The 23,404-nt window shown below is 39.0% G+C and overlaps 1 protein-coding gene across 2 annotated transcripts in view; it reads left to right on the top strand.

The window, feature by feature from the left end:
- The window catches only part of RTN3 (reticulon 3), a 62,933-nt gene that overhangs the window by 36,682 nt on the left and 2,847 nt on the right, over positions 1-23,404 (top strand). For both annotated transcript variants that reach the window (XM_021685497.2, XM_044919616.1), the window contains 5 exons: positions 17,251-17,458; positions 19,564-19,702; positions 20,142-20,211; positions 21,004-21,050; positions 22,503-22,561. In XM_021685497.2, the coding sequence (XP_021541172.1) occupies positions 17,251-17,458; positions 19,564-19,702; positions 20,142-20,211; positions 21,004-21,050; positions 22,503-22,561 (523 nt within the window). The remainder of the gene's footprint in view (positions 1-17,250; positions 17,459-19,563; positions 19,703-20,141; positions 20,212-21,003; positions 21,051-22,502; positions 22,562-23,404) is intronic.

The raw sequence follows: 23,404 nt of genomic DNA, 5'->3' as shown, positions 1-23,404 counted from the left end.
AGAACAAAGTTGGAGGAGGACTTGCAATACTCACTTCAAGACATTATAAAACTCCAGTAATAAAGACGTTGTGGTACTTGCAAGGGAGTCAACAAATCTAAGATACAGAGAATTCAGAAACAACTTACCACAAATTTAGGGACTTAAATCAACACTTTAGTTATCTCACAGTTGTCATGGATCAGAAGTCTGGGCACAGGTTAGCTGAAGTAAAGTGTACTCTGGAAATAGCAGGTGTGAGCAGGATTGTGATCTTATCTCAGACTGAGGGTTCTCTTCATGGATTGCTGGCAGAGTTCAATTCCTGGATGTTGTAGGGCCAGATCCCCATTTTCTTGCTTGCTGGCTGTGGGCTGGGGATCATACTCCGCTCATAGTCTCATAGCCCTCTCCTAACGTGGTAGCTTACTTCTTCAAAGCTATCAGGAGAATCTCTCTCCAGTCCACTACCAGATCTTACATAACAGATATAAACACAAGAGTGACTACTGTCCCATCATATTCACAGGTTCTGCTCATCTTGGGGGCAGGAGGAAGTATTATACAGGACCTATACACCAGTCAGCAAGAGTCTTGGGAGCCATCTTAGAATTCTGCCTTCCACAGTCCCTACTTCACACAATATGCAAAAATTAATTTAAAATGGATCAGAGACCTGAATATAAAAACTAAAACTATAAACTTTTAGAAGAAAGCACAGAATATCTTCATGAATTGGGGGCTTAGGCAAAAGTTTTTTACACCATAGAATGCACTAGCCATAAAATAAAAACTCGATAAATTAGACCTCATCAAAATTAAAATCTGCTCATTAAAAGGTGCTACTAATAGGCAAAGCATTGACTGGGAGAAAGTATTTACAAAACATGTCTGATGAAGGACTAACATCTAGGAAATATTAAAAACTATATTTCAACAATAAAAGGACAAACAACACAATAAACTGAGCAGAAAAGATTCTGACATTTCACAAAAGAAGATGTACAAATGACCAATAATCCAGTAAAAATGTGTTCAGCAATGGAGTCCTCCCAGAATTAAAATCAAAACATATCACTGCACATCCACCCAAATGGCTGAAATTAAAGACTGACAACACATAATGTTGGCGAGGTTGTGGAACAACTTAAATTAAGCTCATAAATTATTGGTAAGAATGTACAAATACTCTGGAGAAAAGTTGGTCAGTTTCTTACCGAACTAAACCTGCAGCTACCCTGTGACCTTGTAACTCCACTATGGAGAAATGAAAATGTGTTTGTACAACTGTTGTTAAGTTGTTATGTTCATAGCAGTTTTAATCATCATAACTCAAAACTGGAAATAGTGAAGTCCATCAACAAGGGAGTAGATAACCTGTGATATAGCTAGTTATCTTTGATAACTAGCAGCAATATGGATGATTCTCAGAAATTATGTCAAGTGAAAGAAGCAATACAAAAAATTCATACTGCATGATTCCATTTAGGTGAAATTATAGAACAAGCAAACTGATCTATGTAGGAAAAAGAAAGCAGTTGTTACTTCTTGGGATGTTGGCTAGGAAGAAACATGAGGAAACTTTCTGAGGTGATGGTAATATTCTGTATTTTGGTGGAGTTACATAGGTGTATGCATGTCTTCAGAATCAGTGAATGTATTATGTATTTCCATGTATATAGATTTTACGTCAAAAGAAAAACAATAAACATTGCACTTCATTTGAAGCTGAAGTAGATTTCCTATTTGTGATTTACTTTGAAATACATTTTAAAAGAATGAAATGGACTAATGGACAGATATGAGGGATAGTATGTAATTGCGTACAGGTTTCCCCTACTATCCAAAAGTAGGGCATTCCTATAAAACCTTCGATGAGCCAAAATGGAAAGTATCCCCAGCCCTTTCCAAAAGTTCACATTAAGCCACTTGCTTTTACGAAAGACCTACATTAGTACCAGTTTCCACCTACTGAAAGAAATCCAAAGAGGATTTTTGCTTTTATGAAAAAAGCCACAACCACACTAACGTAGGGTTTTTTTGTAAAAGCAAAGTGGCTTAATGTGAACCTTTGGAAAGCAGGGGATACCTGTATAGTAAAACATCAGTAGATAGTGGTGATGGTTGCACAGCAATGCGAATGTGCTTAACATCACCGAATTGAATACTTGGAAATGGCTAAGATGGTAAATTTTATGTGTATTTTACCATGATAAAAAATAAAAGTAAGACTTATAGTAAAATGTCGGTAGTGTTTATATGGGTATTCACTCTGAACTCTTCAGCTTTACAATATGTTGGGGGGAGATAAAGCCGAAGGGGGAGACAAGCTGTTCCAGTTAATAAATAGATTCATATTGTTTCTGCCGGGGAAACAATAGAGCTGCTAGGGAAATGGAGAGAATAAGATCTCAAAAGTCAAGCGTCTGTGTATGACCTAACACTTTATTTTATTTTTAAAATTTCTTTTGCTTATTACTGACAAAGATTTTAGAGATTGTCAGCTTTTTTAGAAGAAGAGAATTTATGTCACGTACTGTTCAAGTCTGAAGCCACAGCACTTACCTGTATTGCTTACCAGATCATGAAAGAAGCGTTCAAGTCCAAGTATATCAATAACTATAGCAGAAATAGTGTGCCATAACCTGATTAGCATGGAAGGTAGAATTAGAAATAAATGTGTGCAAAAGGCATAAAATTACTTTTAAAATTTGGTTTGGCTTTCACCATTATTAGCAATTAAGTAGTGCTTTGTTCAGTTTTAGATTGGGTCTGATGTCTTCTGCAGACTTAAGTTCAGACTTTTTTTTTTTTAAGGTTTTATTTATTTATTTGATAGAGAGACAGTGGGAGAGCGAACACAAGCAGGGAGAGTGGGAGAGGGAGAAGCAGGCTTCCCGCCGAGCAGGGAACCAGACACGGGGCTCAATCCCAGGACCCTGGGATCATGACCTGAGCCAAAGGCAGACGCTTAACCATCTGAGCCACCCAGGCGCCCCAGACTTTTCCTAATTGGAGAATTTAGTAGTTGTCTAACATGTGCAAAGAACCAGCCAGATCTAGAAGGGAAAAAAAGAATAGAAAACTAAAATCAGAGTTTTGTGTCTATTCCATCATGATTCAGCACTGCATTTATTATCTTTGATTATATTCTCTAGGTAACTAAGTTCAGAAGTTGACATTTTCAGATCCACCTAGCTATTTGTTATGGAGAGGTAATCAGTGCTGTTTTGTGTGTTTTATAAATCTGAAATCAAGGGCAAAGGGAATGTTAGGTTATTTTAATGAACGAAAAACTATTTTTTCTTGACAGTCTAAGGAGTGCTAGTTTGAAAGGGATTCCTACAAATTTCTTTGGCCCGCTGCCAGGTGCGTTCATGGCCGAAGGCATGTGCATCTGTCTTTGACAGTAACAGCTTTGTGTTCTATAGTGATCCTGTGCCTTTTCGAAGGGAATGTCTTCAGTTAAGGGTAAATCTGTAGCAGAGCAGACTATTAACCCATTTCAGCAGTAACAAAATTTGGATCTGAATATATAAACACATTATCCAGTGTTTTTTACAACTCAAAAAGTGGCTTTATTTATTATGAGCTATTAATGTAAAAGTAATAAAAGAAAATAATCACTGTGAAAATACCCATATTTTTCTTTACATAAGTAATTGTTCATATAAAAAAATTTAACTGCCTGTTTCCCCTTTATTAATGAACAGTTTCCCTTTTGTCATAAAGCCTGGCTTTTTTTTCCTTTAGTTATTTCACATTTAAATTTTCTTAGAGATATATATTATAAATTTTGAAAAACTAATGAATATAGAACAAGTTGTACAGACTCTTGAGTTGTAGCTATATTCTTTTTTTTTTTTAAGATTTTATTTATTTATTTGAGAGAGAGCAAGAGAGAACACAAGTGGTGAGGAGGGGCAGAGAGAGAGGGATAAGCAGACTCCCTGCTGAACTTGATCCCAGGACTCTGGAATCACGACCTGAACCAAAGGCAAACGCTTAACTGACTGAGCCACCCAGGCGCTCTGAGTTGGAGATTTATTCTTAAATTTGAAGTTAAAGTTGATTAACTGCTAAAACCTAAAATTTCTTATATATTTATTCCTTTTCAGAATAAGCATTTCAACAGCCTTTCTTTTCTTGTTTTGAGGTGTATACTTTGTAGAGTACAGTCAGTTGACTTTGGGGAAAGGCTGAAGTTAGAGTCAAACCAGGACCTTTCCCCAAATTTAGTAATAAAAATCAATAGGGACTCAGCAAGATTTGCTGATGTTCTCACTTGGATGGACAGGTACCAGTTTCTTTTTTCTTCGCCTTGAGCTCGCCATTGGATGTGTTAGTGCCCTCTTTTGGCATAAGGAGGGTACTGCAGGTAGCTTCCTTAATATGGTCAAGAGATAAACATTAAAAAAAAATTTTTTTTGAATTCAAATTCAATTAATTAACATAACATATTATTTCAGAGATAGAATTAAGTGATTCATCAGTTGCATATAACACCCAGTGCTCATTACATCGTGTGCCCTCCTTAATGTCCATCACCCAGTTACGCTATCCCCTCACCCCCCTTCCCTGCAGCAGTCCTCAGTTTGTTTCATATGATTAAGGGTCTCTTATGGTGTGTCTCCCTCTCTGATTTCGTCTTGTTTTATTTTTTCCTCTCTTCCCCATGATCTTCTGTTTTGTTTCTTAAATTCCATATATGAGTGAGATCATATGATAATTATCTTTCTCTGAATGACTTATTTCGCTTAGCATAATACTTTCTCATACCATCCATATCATTGCAAATGGCAAGATTTCACTTTTTTGATGCTGAGTAGTATTCCATTATATATATATATACCATATATATAAAAAGTCATTTAGATACAAGTCAAATACATTCTTTGCAAATACTTTCTCCAGTCTCTGACTTAAATTTTTATTCTTTTAACAGTGTCTTTCAAAAAGGACAGAAATTTGGGGTGCCTGGGTGGCTCAGTCATTGGGCGTCTGCCTTCGGCTCGGGTCATGGTCCCGGGGTCCTGGGATCGAGCCCCACGGAGGCCTGCTTCTCCCTCTCCCACTCCCCTGCTTGTGTTCCCTCTCCCGCTGTGTCTCTCTCTGTCAAATAAATAAAATCTTTAAAAAAAAAAGAGAGAAATTTTTAATTTTGATAAAGTACAGTTTATCAGTTTTTTCTATGATATATCAGATGTTTATTTTCTTCTAGTAGTTACATAGTACTAGATTTTACATTTAAGTCTCTGATCCTTTTGTGTTTATTTTTGCATATCATATGAGGTACAGATCAAAGTTCAGGGTTTTTTTGTGTATGGGTATCCAGTTCAGACACTGTTTGTTGAAAAGACTTCTTTCTCCACTGAATTGATTTTGCAACTTCGTGAAAAAATAATTTGTTCATATATGCATGGGTCTATTTCTAGACTTTATATACCATTCCATTGCTCTCATCTCTCATTGCTATACCATCTTGATAATGATAGCTTTATAGAGTCTTGAAATTACATAGTGTTAGTCTTCCACCTTTGTTCTTTTTCAAAGTCAATTTGGCTTTTCTAGGTCCTTTGAATTTCCTTAGGAAATTTAGAATCACTTTGTCCATTTTTACAAAAATACTTAGGAATTTTGATTGGAATTATATCAAATTATACATAAACTTGGGGACAATTAACACTAGCAATTTTGAGTCTTTGAACCCATAAAAACAGTATGGCTTTCCAATAATTTAGGTCTTCATTAGTTTCTCTCAGCTATCTTATATAGTTCAGTATACAGATTTTGTCAGATTTGTCAGGGGCTATAGCTTAGTGGTAGAGCATTTTGACTGCATCTTTTGTTGAATTTATGCTTAAGTATCTTACATTTTCATGCTATTTTAAATGGTATTCTCAGCTCAATTTCTGGTTAATACTAATATATGGAAATATAACTGATTTTGTATATTGACCCTTGCAACTTTGCTCAACTCACTCATTAGTTCTAGCAGCTTTTTTTGTAGATTGCATCAAATTTTCTAAATAGGCAATTGTGCCATCTGGGAATAATAGTTTTACTTCCCTTCCAATTTGAATGCTTTTATTTCTTTTTCTTGACTTACTACACTGCCCAGAACATCTTTGCCTCTTTTCATTAAATACGATGTTAGCTCTAGGTTTCTTTTAGATTCCCTTTATCAAGTTGAGGAAATTCTATAACGTAGTAGTTTGCTACTACTTAAAAAGTTGTTGAAACCTTGTTGAAAGGTTTTATCAGAAGGGATATTAGATTTCCTTAAATGCCTTTTCTGTATCTTTTGAGATGATCAATCGTATGTTGTTTTTTTTTTTTTAGTTTATCAATATGCTGAATTATATTGAATGATTATGAAAGTTAAACCAATCTTGCATGTTTGTGAGAAACCCTACTTGGGTCATAGTGTATTCTTTTTATATGTTGTTGGGTTTGACTTGCTAAAATTGTGTTGAGGAATTTTTGCATCTGGGAGGCACCTGGGTGGCTCAGTCAGTTAAGCATCTGCCTTCAGCTCAGGTTATGATCCCAAGGGTCCTGGGACTGAGCCCCACATTGGGCTCCCTGCTCAGCTGGGAGCCTCCTTCTCCCTCTCCTTCTGCCTGCTGCTCCCCCTGCTTGTGCTCTCCCCCAACCCCTGTCAAATAAATAAATAAATAAATAAAACCTAAAAAATAAAAGAAATTTTTGTATCTGGGGTGCCTGAGTGGCTCAGTCGGTTAAGCGTCTGCGTTCAGTTTGGGTCATGATCCCAGGGTCCTAGGATTGAGCCCCATGTCAGGCTCCCTGCTCAGCGGGGATTCTGCTTCTCCCTCTGCCCCTCTCCCTTCCTCTGCTCATGCTGTCTCGCACCCACGTGTGTGCTCTTTCTCTCAAATAAATAAAATCTTAAAAAAGAAATTTTTGCATCTGTGCTCATGAGCAGTATTTCTTGGTAGTTTTCTTGTAATGTCTTTGTATAGTTTTGGAGTCCAGGTAATACTGACCTTCTAAAATGTGTTGAAAGACATTACCTTCTCATTTTATTGGAAGAATTTGTGTAGAATCAGTATTACTTCTTGTTAATGTTTGGCAGAATTCCCCAGTGATGCCACCTAGGCCTGGAATTTTCTGAGTGGGAAGCATTTTATTTGTTTTACTTCTTTAATAGATATAGGACTAGTCAGTTTATTTTTTGAATGAACTTTGGTGGTTTGTGTCTTTGGAAAAATTTGTCCATTTTATCTAAATTATCTAATTTATTGGCATATTGTTGTTCATAATACTCCTTTATTATCCTTTTAATGTCTGTAGAATCTGTAGTGATGTCACCTCTCTCGTTCTTGGTACTGGCAGTTTTTTTACTCTTTCACCTTCTCTTGATTAATCTAGTTAGAGTTTTATCTATTTTATTGATACTGTCAAAGAACTTTGGCTTCATTAATTTTCTCTGTTATTTTTCTGTTACCTATTTCATTGATGTCTTATTTATTTATTTATTTGAGAGAGAGAGAGAGAGCATGAGCAGGGGGGAGGGTCAGGCAGAGGGAGAAGCCGACTCCCTGCTGAGCGGGGAGCCCAACATGGAGCTTGATCCCAGGACCCTGAGATCATGACCTGAGCTGAAGTCACTCAACTGACTGAGCCACTCCAATGCCCCGATGTCTGCTCTGATTTTTATTATTTACTTTCTTCTGTTTACTTGGGGTTCAGGTTCTTTTTCTAGTTTTTTAGGGTTGCAGCTGAGATCACTGAGTTGTCATCTTTTCTAACATAGGCACTTTCATACTATGTATTACTTTAGTTAGATCCCACAAGTTTTTATTTTCTTTCAGTTCAGAATACTTCCTAATTTCCCTGATGATTTCTTTTTTGATTCATTAAAAGTGTATTTAGTTCACAAATATTGAAGGTTTCCCCAATATCTTTCTTTCCCAATATCTTTTGTTATTATTTCTAATATAATTACCTTGTAGTCAGAAAACATAAAAGTGACTTGAATCCTTTAAAATGTATTCAGGGGAGGATGCCTGGGTGGCTCAGTCAGTTAGGTGGCTGCCTTTGGCCCGGGTTATGATCCCAGGGTCCTGGGATCGAGTCCCACATTGGGCTCCTTGCTGAGCAAGAAGCCTGCTTCTCCCTCTCTCTTCCTCTGCTTGTGCTCTCTCTGTCAAATAAATAAAATCTTTTTAAAAAATAAAATGAAATAAAATGTATTGGGGGCACCTGGTGGCTCAGTAGGCTAAGCATCCGGCTCTTGATTTCAGCTCAGGTCATGATCTCAGGGATGTGAGAGCAAGCCCCGTGTCAGGCTCCATGCTCGGCGTGAAATCTGCTTGAGATTCTCTCTCTCCCTCTGCCTCTGCCTCTGCCCCTCCCCCTCCTTGCACGTGTGTACTCTTTCTCTCTCAAAATAAATAAATAAATCTTAAAATGTATCGGACTATTTCATGGCCCAGGATTTGGTTTATCTCGGTGAATGTTCCACATGTACTTGAAAAGTTCTGCTGTTGTTTTGTGGAGTGTTCTATAAATATCAAGAAGGTCATATTGGCTAGTAGTGTTTAAGTCTTCTATATTTTTATTGATTTTTCTGTCTACTTGGTCTACCAATTACTGAGAGAGAGAGATGTTGAAATCCCTAACTATATATATATTTCACCTTTATTGGGGTACAATTCACATATACTATACAATTCATCCATTTAAGTGTGCAGCTAAATGTATTTTATCATCACTGTCCAATTTTAGAACATTTTAGTCCCCCTACAAAAAAGAAACCCCATACTCATTAGCATTCACTCTTCATTTCCCACCACTACCACAGCCGTAAACAACAACTAATATATTGTCTGTCCCTATAGATTTGCTTATACTGGATGTTTTATATAAGTGGAGTCATGCAATATGTGGTCTCTTATAATTGTCTTCTTTCACTTAGCCTGATGTTTTCAAGTTTTAGCCATGTCATAGCAAGTAGCATTAGAACTTCACTCCTTTTTATTGCTCTATAATAATTACATTGTATGGATATATACTACATGTTACTCATCTATTCATCAGTTGATGGACATTTGGATTGTTTCCACTTTTTGGCTATTATGAATAATGTTTCTGATAAATACTGGTGTACACAAATTTTTGTGTTGTTGTATGTTTTTATTTCTCGAGCATTTGCCAAGAGTGGAATTGCTGGGTCATATAATAACTCTTAAGTTTAGCTTTTTGAGGAACTGCCAAACTGTTTTCCCAAGTGGCTGCGCCATTCTTCATTCCCACTAGGAATGTAAGAGGGTTCCAATTTCTCCATGTCCTTGCCAATATTTGTTACTGTATTCTTTATGATAGCTATCCTAGTGGGTTCGTTGTGATTTTGATTTGTACTTCCCTAATGACTAATGATGTGGAGCATCTTTTTATGTGCTTATTGGGCATTTGTAATCTTTGGAGAAATGTCTATTCATATCCCTTGTTTATTTTTCAGTTGGGCTATTTTTTAATTATTGAGTTTTACAATTCTTTATATAATCTTATATTTTGAACACAAATACCTTATCAGATATATAATTTGCAAATATATTCTCTCATTTTGTGACTTTTGTCATTTTCTTGGTACCGTTTACAGCATAAAGGTTTATAATTTTGATATAGTACCGTTTATCTGTTCTTTTTTTGTCACTTGTGCTTTTGGTTGAGAAATCATTGCCTAACTCAGGGTCACAAAGATTTACTCCTGTTTTCTTTTTTTTTTTAAGTTTTTATTTTAATTCCAGTTAGTTAACATACCGTACATACAGTGTTATATTAGTTTCAGGTGTACAATACAGTGATTCAGCAGTTCCATACATCACCCAGTGCTCATTGCAAGTGCACTCCTTCATTTCCATCACCTATTTAACTCCTGTTTTCTTCTAAGAGTATAAAGACAGTTTCTCACTTTTCTGAAACAACCATTTATCTTTTTCTTTCTCTGTAAACCTTCTTCATCACCTTGCCCCCACCTCAGCTGATGACCTCAACACTTTTTTGTTAAGAAACTAGAAGCATTCAGAAAGAAATCCCTCTTCTTGCAGTCTTCAGATCTATGAATGGGCCTGTGTCTGTCCTCATCTTCTTCACTGTGTTGCTCTAACAAGGGTCAGCCACTTCATCTGGGCTCTGGGTCTCTATCCCTCCCTTCTCCTGAACTCCTTCTGCCCCTTTCAGCTCTTTCTGCTTGTGTCAGCATATAAGCATGCTTTAGTGTTTCCCATCTTTTTTTTTCCCCCATCTTTTAAAAAAACTGTCCCTTGGCCCCAAATGTCCCTACTCCCCCTCACAGCTAGACTTCATAGGCATTTCCTCTCCCACTGCCTCCACATCTCACCACTAATTCCTCTTCTGCTCCCTTCAGTTGCTTGTGTTTGCATCACTTCACTGAACAGCTTTTTTTTTAAGATTTTATTTTATTTTATTTTATTTTGAGAGAAAGAGAGCATGAACGAGGAGGGGCAGAGGGAGAGAGAATCCCAGTCCCACGACCCTGACTGAGATCATGACCAGAACCTAAATCAAGAGCCGGGCGCCCAACTAACTGAGCCACTCAGGTGCCTCTCCATTGAATAGGTTTTTTTTAAAAAATATGTCAACCACTTAATCTTTTTTTTTTTTTAAGATTTTATTTATTTATTTGACAGAGAGACAGCGAGAGAGGGAACACGAGCAGGGGAGTGGGAGAGGGAGAAGCAAGCTCCCCACAGAGCAGGGAGCCCTATGCGGGGCTCCATCCCAGGACCCTGAGATCATGACCTGAGCCGAAGGCAGCCGCTTAACTGACTGAGCCACCCAGGCGCCCCCTCCATTGAATAGTTTTAATCAGATCACCAACTCTCTCCATGTTGCCAAGTCCATGATTACCTTTTTCCTTATTCAAGCTCAGCAGAATTCATCGGTTTCCACACCTCTTCAAAGTACTTCTCTCTCCGCTTCTGTGATACCATACTCTCTTAGTTCTCCCCTACCTCCCTGGTTACTGCTTCCGTTCACTTCCAATAGCTCCTCTAGTTTTATTCAGTTACTAAATATTAGAGTGCCATTGAATTAAGACCTAGGCCTGCTTCCCTATCAGTCCTAGGTAACCTCATCCATTTTTATGACTTTTAAATATTGTTTGTGTGCTTGTGACTTCCAAATGTGTATCTCCTGCTCAGACTTGGCCTGTGTGCTATATACACTGGTGGCCATCTCTAACATCCATCCCAAACTAACATGCTCTGTACTCTGCTATTCCTTACCTTACCTCATTAAATGACACCGCAGCCATCCATTTGTTCAGGCCCCAAACCTATGGTTCAGCCATATTTCTTTTGTCGATCATCTCCCACATCTCGTCCACCACCAGGTTCTCCCTGTTCTATTCCAAAATATAGCTCAAATCTGTCCACTCTTCTCCATCCTGACTGCCCCCATCCTAATCTAAATGACCATCATCTCGCACTTGAATCTCCACCTTAGGCTCCTACAAAGTCTCTCTGCCTGTACTTTTACCCCACCCAATCCATTTTCTATGCAGTAAAAGTGTACCTCTTTTTAAAATACAATATACCATGTTATTCCCCTGCTTGACCTTTAGTGGCTTCCCATTTCACCTGAAGTTAAAATCCAAGCTCCTTACCTTGCTCTATGAAAGTGCTCCATGATCTAGCTCCTGCCAGTCTCTCCAGCCTTGTCACACCCTTCTGGCCTTTTGCATGGCCAGCTCCTTCTCATTTTTCATATCTCACCTTTCATGTCAGTCCTCCAAGAGGCTTTTCCTGACCGCTAGCGTCAGTCATGCCTGTGCACACACACCTTATTTTCATCGTGGCACAATGGATTCATATCTTACAAGCCTCTGGTAGAGGTAACACTTAGCTTGTTATTCATGCCTCTCTTCCCCCCCGGAAAGTAAGGATCTTGTTTGCGTTGCTCACTGTTATATTATATTCCCAGTTACTAGTACTTGCCTGGTACACGGTAGGCACTTAATTAAAGCTTGCTGAGGGGGGCACCTGGGTGGCTCAGTCAGTTGAGCATTCAACTCTTAATTTCAGCTCAGGTCATGAGATCGTACCCTGCATCAGGCTCAGTGTTCAGTGTGGAGCCTGCTTAAGATTCTCTCTCCCTCTCCCTTTGCCCACTACCCCCCCACCCCGCACACACACACTCTCTCTCAAAAAAAAATAAGGAATTTCCTGTTTTAAAAAAGTTCTCTACTGAAGTAGTAGGAGCAGACGAATGAAAAGTAGAAGAAAAAACATTTTGTGGAACCAAACCATTGCAGCCTCTTGGTGCTTTCCTGGTTGTGAAGCAAACACTAAAACCAAGTCTAGAGGCTTCATCATTTTAAACTTCCAGCAGCTGCCTCATTTCTTGCCTTTTTTTCTTTTTCTTTTTTTTTTTAAGATTTTATTTATTTGGGGCACCTGGGTGGCTCAGTTGTTAGGCGTCTGCCTTCGGCTCAGGTCATGATCCCAGGCTCCTGGGATCCCACTCCCCCTGCTTATGTTCCCTCTCTTGCTGTGTCTCTCTCTGTCAAATAAATAAATAAAGTCTTTCAAAATATATATATTTTATTTATTTATTTGAGAGAGCGGCAGAGGGAGAAGGAGAAGCATTGGCTCCCGCTGAGTAGGGAGCCCAATGCGGGTCTCGATCCTAGGACCCTGGGATCATGACCTGAGCCGAAGGCAGACGCTTAACCGAGTGAGCCACTCAGGTGCCCCTTTTGCCTTTTTCTTCATGTGTTTGGTCCTCCTAACTCTTCCTCCACGATCAGAGGACAGCATTTCCAGACTGCCAAGTTCCTTTCTTTGGTATTGTATGCTCAGAATCCTAGTTCGCTGTACTTGATAGGCTCCAGGTGCAGAAACTTGGCCTCTCATAGATTGAGAGAGATCGTCAGGAAACAAATGCAAACTGATTATTAGCCCATGTTTTAAGCACTTGTGAACAGATTTAAAGAAAAAAAAAGCAGAATAAGGAGATGGAATGTGATCAAAGGATGGGGATGTTAGGTGGGGTGGGCAGTCTGAGGGAAGTAGCCCATGAACCAGGACCCAAATGAGGTGAAGGGGCAAATCATGTGACTTTGTGGAGGAAGAGCATCCCAGAGGTTTGAGGGATTAACCCGCTTTTCCTTTCCCTCTGTTATAGCCCCCGCTTTAATCAGTGTGTCCCTTTTCTAGACCAGACCATAATTCTACCATTGATTTTTTTAAGACCCAGCCTAGGGCCTTAATACTGTTGTGCAGGTTGTGTACTGCACACCTCTAGGGGACACCATTCACATGTGTACTCATTGTAGGTTTGACAGTTTTCCAGCAGATGGCAGCAAGGTTCATGAGGACAGGGTGGCTTTTGCTAATCTAGATTTACATATAGGCTAGTGTCATTACCCCTCTTTGATACATTCAAGTCTTTTTCTCTCTGGGCCCCAGTCTTACCCTGTAAGCTTTTCTTTCTTTCTTCTCTTTCTTTCATTCAAATATTTCAAACTTAAACAATTGCAACTATAGTACAAAAAACTCCCATATAACCTTCACTCTAGTTCAACAGTTGTTAACATTTGCCTACTTTTGCTTTATCTCTCCTTTCCCCTCTCCATAGATCCATGTTTTTTCTTTTTTTTTTTTTTTTAAGATTTTATTTATTTATTTGAGAGAGAAGAGAGCACACGAGCTGGGCAGAGGGAGAGGGACAGGCAGACTTCTGGCTGGGCAGGGAGCCCAACACAGGGCTCTATCCCAGGACCCTGAGATCATGACCTGAGCTGAAGGCAGATGCTTTTTTTTTTTTTTTTTTTAATTTATTTAAAGGCTGATGCTTAACCGACTGAGCCACCCAGGCCCCAATGTATGTTTTTTCCTGAACTATATAAGAGCTGATTGCAAACATCCTGCCCCTTTACACCCCTACTTTGGAGTGTTAGTTTTTGTCTTCGTTTTTTTTTTTTTTTTTTTTTAAAGATTTTATTTATTTATTTGACAGAGAGAGACACAGTGAGAGAGGGAACACAAGCAGGGGGAGTGGGAGAGGGAGAAGCAGGCTCCCCGCAGAGCAGGGAGCCCGATGCGGGACTCGATCTCAGGACCCTGGGATCATGACCTGAGTTGAAGGCAGTCACTTAACCAACTGAGCCACCCAGGCACCCTTTGTCTTCGTTTTTGAACAAGAATTTTGTTCAAGAATTTACATAGCCACAGTACACTTATCATATTTAGGAAATTTAATATTGATACAGTATAGTTGACCCTTGAACATCGCGGTAAGGGGCTCTGAGCGCCATGTAGTTGAAAATTCCCATAGAACGTTTGATTCTCCAAAAACTTAACTACTCATGACATGCTGTTAACCAGAAGCCTTACCACTAACATGAACAGTCAGCTAATACACATTTTGTATGTTATATGCATTGTATACTGTATTCTTAGAGTAAGCCAGAGAAAAGAAAATGTTATTAAAGTCAAAAGAAGAAAAAATACATTTACAAGTACTATACTATATCAGAAAAAAATCCACGAAAATGACCCATGCAGTTCAAACACGTGTTGTTCAAGGATCACCGGTGCTTTTATCAGTTATATAGTCCACATTCAAATTTTGTCTGTTGTCCCAGTGGTGTCCTTTAGAGCCTTTTTTTTTTTTTTTTAAGATTTTATTTATTTGACAGACACAGCAAGAGAGGGAACACAAGCAGGGGAAGTGGGAGAGGGAGAAGCAGGCTTCCCGCCGAGCAGGGAGCCGGATGCGGGGCTCGATCGCAGGACCCTGGGATCATGACCTGAGCCGAAGGCAGACGCTTAATGACTGAGCCACCCAGGCGCCCCTTTAGAGCCGTTTTTACCCCTTTATCCAGTATTCAGTCTATAATCATCACACTTGGCATTTATGTGTTGTCAGATCTTAACTCCTTTATTTTTTGCTGTTTTTTTATTGAAGAATAAGTACAATGTTACATTAACTAAAGATGTATAGTGTAATGATTCAGCAGTTCTGTACATCACTCAGTGCTCATCACAGTAAGTGTACTTATTCTAAACCCCCTTCAGCTATTTCACCCACCCCCACCCGACCTCCCCTCTGGCAACCACCAGTTTGTTCCCTGTAGTTAAGAATCTGGTTTTTTTTGTCTCTTTTTTCTTTGTTCATTTGTTTTGTTTATTAAATTCCACATATGAACGAAATCATACGATATTTGTCTTTCTCTGTTTGACTTACTTCACTTAGTGTTGTACCCTCTAAGTCCATCCATGTTGTTGTAAATTTCTCAGTCTGGGTTTGTCTGGTGTTTTCTTATTAGATCTAGGTTTTATGTTTTTGGCAAGAACACCACAGAAGTGATGTTGTGTCCTCAGTGCATTACACCAGGAAGCACATGGTATCTGTTCCATTCCGAAGCATTCTGTGTTGAAACTGTGCTTGTGGTCTTAGGAACAGTGACGTCTATATGTTAGGACTCTGTAGGAATCCTGCTTAGTATTTGCTCTCATAAGAGGGCAGCACTCTGTTCAGCTTTCCTGTCCCAACTAGGTGAGTCTGGGACTCTCACCTTCCCATCAGGAATCATAATGCCTCTTACTTCTCCTAGTGTCACATCCCTTGGCTGGAATCTCTGAACCAGTGATTATTTCTTCTCTACAATCAGCATACCTTTAGTGTGAAAGTTTCAAGTTAGGTTCCGTTGGCTCCAGCAAGGTTAGGCTTCAGAGTTGAGTATTGTAGCTGGAATATGGAGAAGAACTAGGTGCCAGGGGGTCCACTTGAACAGATTCAAGTTCATTTTACCCTCAATCACAGTCTTGCAGGCCTATCATATTTTAGTTGTAGTTAAAATTTGAGTGTTTACTGCATGTCATTTACAAAGCATTCTATTGCATTGGCCTCCTATAAAAACAACTCTAGGAAATAGATGTTACTTTCTTTATTTTACAAAAGAAAAAACAAAGGTTTAAAAGGTCATTTAAGACAATATGGCTAAAAATTACCAGGACTCAAACCTGTCTCTCCAACTCCAAAGCCCTTGCCCTTCTTCTTTTTTTTTTTTTTAAGATTTTATTTATTTGCGAGAGAGAGAATAAGAGACACAGAGCATGAGAGGGAGGAGGGTCAGAGGGAGAAGCAGACTCCCTGCTGAGCAGGGAGCCTGATGTGGGACTTGATCCCGGGACTCCGGGATCATGACCTGAGCCGAAGGCAGTCACTTAACCAACTGAGCCTCCCAGGCGCCCAGCCCTTGCCCTTCTTTATGAACAGAAAAAACCTGCAATAGGACCATTAATGTCGAAGTTAACCTTCACAGATTGAAAATTCAAATATAGTGTCATTGCTAGATTGAAGGTGATTACTAGAAACTTTTACACACAGTTCTTGAGGTGTCTTTAAGTAGAAGAACTTAGATTTTTCCAGTTTGGCTGTCCCACATCATAAGACCCACTTCCCTGAGACAGTTTTGGTTTATACCTATTTCCTAACAATTAGTTATAGTGTCCCCATTCATTTTCAGAGGTATAGCGGTTTAGATAATGATGTGGTCCCCTACCTATCATCCTTCCTGAATTCTCTTCAGATTAACATAGAGACATAGGTGTTTTGTTGTAGCTAACACTAGTAGAGTTTGGTTTGTTTTTATCCACCACTCTCTTCTGCCTCCACCCAATTTATACACATTAGCTTTGGTTTTATAGTGACCAAACGAATTTATCGGCATGGTTTGCTTAATTTAGTCAACAGTTAACAAGATTTTTTTTTTTAATTTATTCATTTGAGAGAGAATGAGATAGAGCATGAGAGGGGGGAGGGTCAGAGGGAGAAGCAGACTCCCCGCTGAGCAGGGAGCCCGATGTGGGACTCCATCCCGGGACTCCAGGATCATGACCTGAGCCGAAGGCAGTCGCCCAACCAACTGAGCCACCCAAGCGCCCAATTAACAAGATTTTATCACACTTATTCTACATCCTTTCTGCTAAAGCATTCCAAGAAATTGACACTTTATCCCATTGTACTTTAGTAGCCATCTCTAAAAAAATAAGTTTCTAAGTTTTTGTGAACCTGTCCAGAAACCACAAGAACCTTTTGTAGTATGAGTCCTCACTCCTGACATACAGTTTGATTTTCATTTAACAGATTCTCTTAAGGAGGGTTGCGCTTGTAATTGCATGCTAGTGTAATGCTTCTCAGGTATGCAGGACACAGCCAAAGAGCAGTCCTGGCCACGTGGCTACATGTAACCTGTGTTCCCTTTTCTTTTGGCAGTGCACGATCTGATTTTCTGGCGAGATGTGAAGAAGACTGGGTTTGTCTTTGGCACCACACTGATCATGCTGCTCTCCCTGGCAGCTTTCAGTGTCATCAGTGTGGTTTCTTACCTCATCCTGGCTCTTCTCTCTGTCACCATCAGCTTCAGGGTCTACAAGTCTGTCATCCAAGCTGTACAGAAATCAGAAGAGGGCCATCCATTCAAGTGAGTGGAAGTATCACAAGTAACATTCGACAGTTTAGAGAAGGGGTTTGCCGAGGCTGGGCAGGCCTACCAATCGACCTGACTAAGTGAAGAATTATAGTCTAATGCAGCTGATCCCTTGCATGAACCATCAGCTAGAAACCTTGCCACTTCAAAAGTGACCAAGTTAGGAGCCAAGAACTTTTTGACAAACTAGGGACTCACACTTTAAGAGCAAAGAAGACTGTCTGAATTCCTGAGCAGGGCCTCCAGGACAGCACCCGGTTAGATGGGGTCCCAAGGACATGCTTAAGTTCCCTATTATAGTTAAATCTTTTTGTTTTGGTTTGGTTTTGATTTTGATTTTTTAAACATTTTTTTATTTAAATTCAGTTAATTAACATAGTGTATTATTAGTTTCAGAGGTAGAGTTCAGTGATTCATCAGTCATATATAACACCCAGTGCTCATTACATCACGTGCCCTCTTTATTATCCAACACCCAGTTACCCCATCCCCCCACCCACCTCCTCCCATATAGTTAAACCTTAAAACAACTTAGAAATCTCAGTATTGAGGCTGTGCTGTTAGCAATATCAAAATTTGATATGTTTGCTCTTAGTTTTATTACTGATTTCCTTCTTATCTCTCCTTTAGTTTTCTTTCCCCCCCCCCCTTTAGTTTTCTTAATACCAGGAGCAAGTCTTGAGGTCAGTAGGTCATGCATTTCTAGAATCCACTTGCTAGCTTTCTGTGCTGTAACTTTAACAGATGTTTTCCTCTTGGAAATCTTAGCCCATAAACAATTTTAATATTCACAAATGACTGTTTTTTCAAAACCTTTTCGTCATAGGGAAAGAAACTCTTCTGTGACCTCTCAAGACTATGACAGAATAAGTGTCTGGCTGCAGCTCTGGTCCTTTATTTTCTCTTGGTGAAAATAGAAGACAATTTAAACTATATGTGGCATTTAAAAAGTTATCGCGAATTAATTTTAACAAATCAGTAGCTGCTCACTGAGTGAATAAATGTGACTTTTGCTACAAGCTCAGATGTCTTAGCAGCGTTTTTCCTCTTCTGCAGGACACTGTTATGGAATATAAAATGTGTTTTGTCAAGTTGTATGAATTACAGCATTTAATTTTTATAACTTTTGTATTTGGTAGTAAATATTTTCTTAATAAATAGGAAAGGAAAGCATGCCTGTTGCTTTCTCTTTTTTCCACAAGACTATAGGCTCTTTAAGGCAAAAGCAGTCTTCTCTTTCCTGATATGTCAGTGCATAGCAGAGGGTCTGATACTCAGTAGGCACTCAGTAAGTACCGAGTGAAGGAACAAGTTTTGAGCACATAGTTACATCTCAATTCTATAGTGCATCTGCAGACAGAACCCAAGTCTTTCTGTCTTTTTCTATAGTTGTCCGCCCTGTCAAACTCAGTATCTCCACTCTCCTTTTTCTTTTGTTAACAAATATTTTATAATGCCTCTTTTATCATTTTGAAATGAAATTCATAGATATCTATTAACAAAATTTCAAAAATAGACTGTAATTGTAATATAAAGGAATAAGATAGAAAGTCATTTATAGTAAAATAATATATATTCCAGTCAATATTTAACTGCTTGGACATGACTACACGCACACAAAACAATAGAGACATTAGATACTTGTACTTAGATGTATAATCTCCAGTACAGATGTGATTTTCCAAAGTAGTGTAAAAAGACTTAGTAAAGTTTAGCATAAACAAAATACAGTTTTTTTAGAAAATTCAGGATATGTTAAAACTGGGGAAAATGCCTTGTTTTTATACGTTCTGGGCTTTTGATAATTATAAATGAGTTCACCTTCATAAATATCCTGTGAGGCAGTAAAAGTTATGCAGGGCATAGGACAATTCTTTATTGTGTATGAATGTCCCACACTTTGCAGACATCTGGCATCTTTGCTTCTGCTCACTGAAAGACAGTGGTGCCCTCTCCCCAGCCCATGAAAGCAAAAAATGCCCCTACAGATTTCTAAAATGTGCCCTTGGGGGAATTTCACACTCTAAATAACTGCTCTACTGACAGAAAGAGATCTTCTTCTTTGTCAAATGTATGACTGTTGTTTTTTCTTCTGGAAGAGCCTACCTGGATGTAGACATTACTCTGTCCTCAGAAGCTTTCCATAATTACGTGAATGCTGCCATGGTGCACATCAACAGAGCCCTGAAACTCATTATTCGTCTCTTTCTGGTGGAAGATTTGGTTGACTCCTTGAAGGTTAGTTGCTTCTACAGCTTTTGGTGGTGAGGCTGAAGAAAACCAGGGACTAGGTTATAATTCAGAGGAAAAACAGTAAATAAATGTATGCAAATGTATTTTGCATAAAAACAAATGTATGCTTATCTCAATCAACCTGTGAAAAATGGGGATAGGAGTCAGTAGAGAAGACATCTCCTACACCTGTAGAACTAAGTGCCCTCCCAACAAGGGCACCGTCATTGACAGAAATGCAGTCACAGTCTGTTTTTGAGCTCTGATGCACACTTCCAACGTATGGTGCAGATGGTGTGTAACCTTCATTGTGAAATTATAATTATGTATGGCATACATCACTAAATTTATGCAGACTTAATTGGCAAGAGGAGAATGGCATCAGTTAACCTAAATTTTGCATTATGATTGTCCCTGCGTAACCCTCTGATGTTGGCCTTCACAGCTGGCTGTCTTCATGTGGCTTATGACCTATGTTGGTGCTGTTTTCAATGGAATCACCCTTCTGATTCTTGGTAAGGTGACAAGGAAAATGTCTCCATGCTCTTTGAAGTACAACTAGCCTTGAACAACTCAGGTTTGAACTGTGGGGGTCCACTTATATGCAGATTTTTTACAGTACAGTATTGTAAATATTTTCTCTTAGGATTTTCTGACTAACGTTTTCTTTTCTCTAGTTTACCTTATTGTAAGAATACAGTGTATAATACACATAACATACGAAATATGTGTTAATTGACTGTTCTTGGTAGCACTTCTGGCCAACAGTAGGCTGTTAGTAAAGTTTGGCGGGGGGGAGTCAAAAGTTATATGCAGATTTTTGACTGCATGGGGTATCCTACCCCTAATCCCCACGATGTTGAGGGGTCATCTGTAATTGGTAAAAGTAGGAGCCAAGAAAATGCCCAGCATGTCTCCACTCCTTCCATGTGGCCCTGCCTTTAACATCCATAAACCTTGAATTAGATGTTGGAAGAACCTGTGTTTGTGGCCATAGGTTTTTTGAAAGGTCTTAACTATAAAGAAATATCAAAACAACCAGAAGTAAAGGAGAGTTGTCTACATTTGGTTTAAATATGGGGATCTTATAGAAATCATTTTCATAATCTGGAAATTATTTGTGATACAAAGAAAGCCTGTGTACCTCTAGCTACCTATCCTTAAATGAGAGCCCTAGGTAGGATTTCTCATATTGAAGATCTGTGTTTCCCTATATTTCATGAGGAAAAATGTGCGTGTTACTTGAGTCTTGGGTCTTTTTGACTGTCTCACATTTAGACTTGCCGTGTCCTGTGATTCTCTTACAGCCGAACTGCTTATTTTCAGTGTCCCCATTGTCTATGAGAAGTACAAGGTGAGCGCTTGTCTGTCTCGAATCAGATATGCCTGTTGATGTATGACTAGCTTTAGTTTATTTTTTAGGCATTGAAGGTTTGGAGTGATCATTTTCTTTCTTTTTTTTTTAAGGATTTATTTACTTATTTGAGAGAGAGAGAGAGTGCACAAGCGGGAGGGGCGGAGGGAGGAGGAGAGAGACTCTCAAGCAGGCTCCACGCCCAGCTTGATCTTATGACTCTTGAGATCACGACCTGAGCCGAAACCAAGAGTTGGACACTTTACTGACTGAGCCACCAGGGCCCCATGAGCGATCATTTTGTAACCATTTCTGCAGTCTAAGTTTGTAAGTCAGGAGCCTGTAAGAAATAGTGGTTTCCTGTACCAAGATTTAGGAGAGAGAAGGGTAGGAAGGTATATTTTTATGCCTTGTTGTGGGTCTTTTAAGTATTTCATGTGGATGCATTATCTGTTCAAAAAAAGAAGTTGAAAAAATGCTTAAATAGATAAAAGCTGGTGTCCGAAAAGAAATTTAAACTATCAAGGCTATTATGGGAATCCATCTATGTGAAGAGATGTTTGCATCGTGGAATGGTGAATACAAAGCCTTGCTAGATGCTATGAGTTTATTCTTTACAGATTAAGTCATCAATCAGCAGGCTTTATTTATGCCTTTTGGTATTAAATGAATTAGTCTTACCTAGGGGCCAGAACACATTTGTGATTACAGAATATAGATTAAATAGACCGTTTTTAGTATTCAGAAAATGCTTTACTCCAGTATCTGTAAAGGAAACACCTAACAAGTAAAACCTTAGCAAAAGAAATGAGTGATTTTTACTTCAACAGAGTATTATAAGGTGTTTATGGCATAATTTAAAGTCTGAAACCCGAAGGGTCTTTTTGGGTTTTGTTTTGTTTATGTGGGCTTCACGCCCAGCATGGAGCCCAGTGCGGGGCTTGAACTCAAGACCTGAGCTGAGATCAGGAGTTGAGTGAGCCACCCAGGCACCCCTAATACCTGAAGTTTTTGGGTTTTTGTTTGTTTTTAAGATTTTATTTGAGAGAGAGAGCAAGAGAGCACAAGCAGCGGGGGGGGAGAGAAGCAGGCTTCCCACTGATCAGTGAGCCTGGTGTGTGGGGCTTGACTTACTGAGCCACCCAGGCGCCCCAATACCTGAAGTTTTTAAAATACTTATAAAAACTGGGCATCATTGGGGCAGCTGGCTGGCTCAGTCAGTAGAGCATGCGACTCTTGATCTCAGGGTCGTGAGTTCAAGCCCTGTGCTGAGTGTGGAGCCCACTTAAAATAAAAAATAATAATAAATTTTAAAAACTGGCATTGTTTTCATTTCCCAGAATATGCAATAGTGTTTTTAAAAAATGGTTAACACTAGGAAACAGAACATTACCTTCAGGAAAATTGTTAATCTGTGTGTTGCCATAACTGAGTCTCTTCCCTTCCTTAAAGACCCAGATTGATCACTATGTTGGCATCGCCCGCGATCAGACCAAGTCGATTGTTGAAAAGTAAGTATGCTTTAGTTCCGCATTTTATCAGAACGTGTTGCTTTTCTTCCCCAATTATTTTTAGCCTCCTCTATAAAATACTGATTCAAAGAAAGGGAATTTTCATCCTGAAGAAAAATGTTGGTTACTAGTTTGATTTTACTACAAATTATTTCATCCTGCTTCTTTAAAAAACATCCTTTGTGTCTTAAGATCAATGGAATTAGAAGCTTTGCCTTTCTGAATTGGCCTTGTAAGTGTACGCAGCTGCCCGCCCGCATGCATCAATTTTAAGCCAAACTCTTCCTTCTCTTTTCAGAAATAAGAGTTTTACTAAATAAATGACTCAAGGCACAATGCTACCTTTCCTAAAACTACCAAATCCCTGTTTTCTCTTTTTTTTTGAACCAATTTAATATTAAAATCAAGTAATAAAATATTGGTAGACATTTCTATGACTCCTTCTACCAAGGAACCATTTGGGGTTTTTTGTTTGGGGTTTTTTTTTTCTTTTTTTTTTTTTTTTTTGTAATTATGGCAAATACTAAGGAACCCACACTTCTTATTGAGATGTTAACATTTTTTCATATTCAGATATTTAAGAAATAAAACACAAGCAGCTAAATCTTTTTTGTTTTGTTTTGTTTTTTAAAGATTTTATTTATTTATTTGACAGAGAGAGAGAGCGAGAGCAGGAACACAAGCAGGGGGAGAGGGAGAAGCAGGCTTCCTGCCGAGCGGGGAGCCCGATGCGGGGCTCCATCTCAGGACTCTGAGATCATGACCTGAGCTGAAGGCAGACGCTTAACGACTGAGCCACCCAGGCACCCCAGCTAAATCTCTTTTGTGTACACACACACACAC

Source organism: Neomonachus schauinslandi, chromosome 11 (genome assembly GCF_002201575.2).
Source record: "Neomonachus schauinslandi chromosome 11, ASM220157v2, whole genome shotgun sequence".
Classification (NCBI taxonomy): domain Eukaryota; kingdom Metazoa; phylum Chordata; class Mammalia; order Carnivora; family Phocidae; genus Neomonachus; species Neomonachus schauinslandi.
This window is presented reverse-complemented; position numbering and strand designations above follow the sequence as displayed.